General features: G+C 35.3%; 1 protein-coding gene across 1 annotated transcript; it reads right to left on the reverse strand.

The window, feature by feature from the left end:
* Positions 1-970: 970 nt before the first annotated feature.
* LOC106945479 (ubiquitin-conjugating enzyme E2 A) lies at positions 971-3,983 on the reverse strand. The gene is made up of 5 exons (XM_015029186.1): positions 3,873-3,983; positions 2,447-2,472; positions 2,159-2,248; positions 1,973-2,061; positions 971-1,099 (listed from the first exon to the last, which is right to left on the reverse strand). The coding sequence occupies exons 1-5, from the start codon at positions 3,896-3,898 to the stop codon at positions 971-973; spliced, it is 360 nt and encodes a 119-aa protein (XP_014884672.1). The 5' UTR covers positions 3,899-3,983.
* Positions 3,984-4,672: the final 689 nt, after the last annotated feature.

Raw genomic sequence — 4,672 nt, forward strand, 5'->3', positions numbered from 1 at the left:
TATCGCAGATAAGAAGCATTACATATTTTAACTTGTTGAAACCTTCAGATACCTTTGTGTTTATGTACTGTGATGTAAAAAGTCATCACGAAGAGTTGCATATTTATTTTATTTACAAGAGAATGTACAGTTTGTTACATGGGTTACCAGTGCTGTGTATTCTGAAAAGACACCAATGTTTGCCAAAGTGTAATCAGATTTGATAGTTATAGGATTGTAAAATAGCATATAAATGTTTTCACATAGCTCTTAACCCATAAAAAAGTAATGCACCCTCCAGAATGTGGTAAAAGATAAACCTACATATGCAGGTGAACTGGGTTGAAACTTGTGAAACTGTAAAAACAGTAAGGATACTAAAATCCTGCTTTTCAGAGGAGCAGGAGGTAAGACGTTTATTAATATTTCTCAGGTTCTATAATCAAAAAAAGGGATGGCTGTACAGGAAAAGATAAAAACTGACCCCAAAAGGCATCTGTTGAGTAATAAGAGGGACTGATAGTCATGTTGGTAATTTTTTTTTTTATCCCTCCAAGGCTTTCAATGTGCAGACAAAAAAAGAAAGGGGTGAGGGGTTTTCATGTTGTTGGCCCATTGAAAATGAACTGCTTTATTTTCTGTGAATATAAACTGGCAGTATTTACAAACCAAACCACCTAGCCCTACATACCCAATGTTTGAATTACCAAGAGGTTTGATTATTGAGTGTTGGGAAAAAAAAACAGGCATATAGGAAGTAACCCAGAGATAACAAGGTACATTAACTTTTAACTCTCCTCCTGTCGAACAGCATTTGGCAGCAGTGAATGCCACAGCACTACAGCATACAAACTTAGCAACAGTAAGGGGACAAAGTATACCGGAGGATCTTAAAAGGTGTGTTGTCGTATCTGTGTTTCTGATGTCTTCTCGATTGGTGGTTTCTTTTGATTCTGCAGTGCACACTGTTCACGTGCCCGGTGATTAGGTGTCAACAGTCACGCCAACTCTGTTCAACAATAGCAGAAACCCTCTTCTCATACTCCCGCTTGTTTTCCTGGTAAAGCTGGGCTGCTTGGCTATTGGCTGGACTGTTCGGGTTTGGCTCATCCAGTAAAGACTATATATTCAGAGAACATCAGCTAATTAGTGTTCAAGTCAAGACATAACTTCCACAAGTCTGAACCGGAAGTGATCCTTGTCACTGAACCGCCATCTTGGTAGGCAAGTGAGCCATGGGTTTGAGACCAATAAAAAGGAACTATTTTGACACTCTTGCTCAATGAGCAAAAGAAAGACATAAACAAAATGGCTGCTGTTGGACCTGTATGAGACGGAGAATGAAAATATGTCAGACGATGTGGACAAGCTGCCTCCGATCTCATACTAAGAAATAGTTCACCATTTAGAGAACATGAAGATTGTGACCACCATGGAGGAGCTTTCCAGCCTGAAATCCCTGGACGCACACAATCAATGTTTAAACGGATTTGTAAAGGATGTACAAACTTTTTGCATGAATAACAACATTCTGGTGACTGGCAGAGCAAGTCTGTCGTAACAAACACGTAGGCTACATGTTCGTCTCAGCTTGCAGATAAAAGCTACATAAACTCAGCTCATGTTGCTAGCTTGGCAGCAAGTACTAAATATCACTGATATTTCTTAGTATTACACAAAGGTGGGTAGAGCACTCAGAAACTAATCAAGTAATAGTTATAATGTACTTATATTCATTACAAGTTAGATAGGATCCAGGTGAAAGCTAGTTTTAAGCTTGTGACTTATTGTTGTTATAGCAACTCATGACAGTTACAGATATCAAGAATGCCATCAGCAACAAAGTTCCTGTAAGTAATGTATTCACGTAGTTCTCATGTGATGTCACACTTCTGGTAACTTTGTAGCTGACGGCCATCTTGGTAGCTCAGACCACTTCCGGTTCAGACTTAGAGGTTTTTTACTCGACTATGGTTCTGTAAAGTTATATTACCTGTATTGAAGTTAAGATTGAAGAAACATCATAGGTTGGACTCCAGCGATTCTGAAGTATATCCAAGCATATGCTGCCATCTGCATACACTGCAAAGAAACCCCCCCGAAAACATCAACAAAAGCATTTCTTACTTTAAGCTCTCAGTTTATCTAAGATTTAAGAAAATAAGATATGTTGACATACCATTGGGATGGAACATTTTGGAGACGAATCTCACTGTTGGAGGTTTATTAGGATATTCTTCTGTGAATTCAATGGTAAGTTTGAAGGTTCCTGAAAGCAAAAAATTGTAAATTATAAGCTGAAATTAAGGATCTAAAACTAATTTATTTTGTGTTTTATTAAAATTCTCCAAACGGATACCAACTTTATCTCTGTGTGTAATATTTACAACAATTTAAAGACTTATTTTTGAGCAAACCAAGTATTTTTTTTCTGTTTTAAGAAGATGAATAAGTGGAAAACACATACCATCTTCAAAAGGTGTTCCCTCTGGCCTACAAAAACAAGAAACCAGATATGTTATATATCATTTTATAAATGTCTTGCAAATCCCAGTGTCAGCAGTAAAAGTTTGTTTTCCTCTGACATTACATGGATATCTGTTATTACACCATATAACTGTTATATAAAAGAGTGTTGCATAAAAACCTAACTGCAGAGTGAAAGAAACAAAGTTCAATGGCCTGGTTAATAGAGATTGGCGAAAGTCCATTTGTGACTTCAGCTGGTTTGGAAATCACCTTAATTAACATCTGCAATTGAAAATCAGCAACAAATGCTTCTCTGATATTTTAGCTGGAGCTTTCTTTCCTTCTTGGCATTCTGTTAAACATTTTTTTGATCCAGACGAGCAAAAATACCTTTAGAAAGACTCAACCAAAATTCATCTGGAATCAATGCAGCAGTTTTTCCACACACTGCTTCTGTTTTTTAGCAGTCACTTGTTCTTAGCATCATTTGCTATTATCAAGTCTTAACACCAAGTATAAACATCAGGATTTTAATTTCATACTTTCATATAAATGGCAGCCTCAAACAATTACTACTTATTATCATTATTAGTAATGCACCAATTGTTTTTTTCTTTCTTTCTTTACAGTCGATACCGATTTTCAGCTAGCTATTAGGAAATATTTTCGGTGGATAGCCATGGTGCAGACACTAAAAAAGTGCAACCAATCACTCTTAATAAATGCACTAAAGTTAGCAAACCACAAGGAGAAAGCCTGAACAATTAAATTTATAAGCTTGTTAGTGCACGTTTATTCTAAACTTTTTCCTCAGGTCTTTTTATTTAAACCAAAAAGCGTAAATACATGTGATTATCACCGTATAATCACATGTACAGTGTGATTAAAACAAATGCCTTAGAACAAAGCCATTTGTTTCAAATAAAATAAATGATGTTAAATTTTGCATACAATTTTTGTGGTAATTGCTAGGCCTGTTGCAATAAGCGATTAATTAATCGCATGATAATTTAAAACAAGCTCAATAATTTCCTCTTGCATGATTTATAATTTTTCTCTTTCAATCAAAAACTGAATGATAAAAGTCTTCAGTCTGGTGCTTTGGTCTCAACCATTTCTTTTTTTGAAGGATAATTTTATTTTCAGAGACTTAATAATTCATCTTATTTGTATTTGTTGTTTTATTTACTTTGGATATTTATAATGTCTTGTAGTTTCAGTGTTAAATGCTCCTCAGAATTGAAAGCATCATTATCCCATTTCCATTGCATTACTTGAAAATGGACACAAAATGACCTCATTGTTGCGTTTTCGGACAGGAAAAACAAAATTTTCCAACACAGTCTGATGAATACCGATTAGGATCACTGAAGGAAGGGTACATCTGTACAGCTGATGACCTAGACTTGATCTGATTCACTTACCCGAAAATTATTGCATTCCAAACCATGATGTTGTTTTCTGACGGGGCTCCGCTGACTCCAGCTGGAGGATCCTCCTGCAGCCTGAATACAAACACAACAACATCAGAACATGTTCATAGAGAAATAAAATCAATCACTGCTGTGTTGCGTTTCCTTGGTATGAATAATGAAATTTCTAATGGAGCTTATAATGGGTATAAAATATTAAGTAGCGTTTATCCTAAAACAACCTTGTAAAACTTCCGTGTGACACTTCTGGTCAAAACTAATTGCACTCAAAACATGTTTTGAGATAATACTGTGTGTTTTTGTTGAGATAGATATAAATGTGATGTACTGACCACCACTAATAGGAAAAAACAGACTTTTAGCTGAATTAAAAGGACTAATAATTTACTGTGACCTCTGAATAATAATATTTTAACCATCTCTTCCATCAATCATAATAGGCAAAGATCATATCACCGACTTCAATGTTTCTCTTTAATGATACAGCTAGACAGACTGAAAAAGAAGTAGCAAAAGCAAATGAGATGGGTTAGCAGTGCTTGCCTACAGGACATGTTCCTGTAGAATATGGTCACTAGCTGCATTTCCACTGGACACATTTGCGCAATTTGACATTTTGAAAATAAATTTGCTTACTGGAAACAAGCCAATGCCAAAAAAAAAAAAAAAAACTTTTTTCATAAAAGGTTTCGGTGATAGGATGATGTTTCTTTCTTTTTTTTTTTTTTTTGGTTTTTTTAATTTGGTTTTTTTCAAAAAAACGCCTTTGAGAAAGTTTTTTTTGCCTTATT

The sequence above is a fragment of the Poecilia latipinna genome, unplaced genomic scaffold (assembly GCF_001443285.1).
Source record: "Poecilia latipinna isolate Pla-1442-1.1 unplaced genomic scaffold, P_latipinna-1.0 Scaffold145, whole genome shotgun sequence".
Classification (NCBI taxonomy): domain Eukaryota; kingdom Metazoa; phylum Chordata; class Actinopteri; order Cyprinodontiformes; family Poeciliidae; genus Poecilia; species Poecilia latipinna.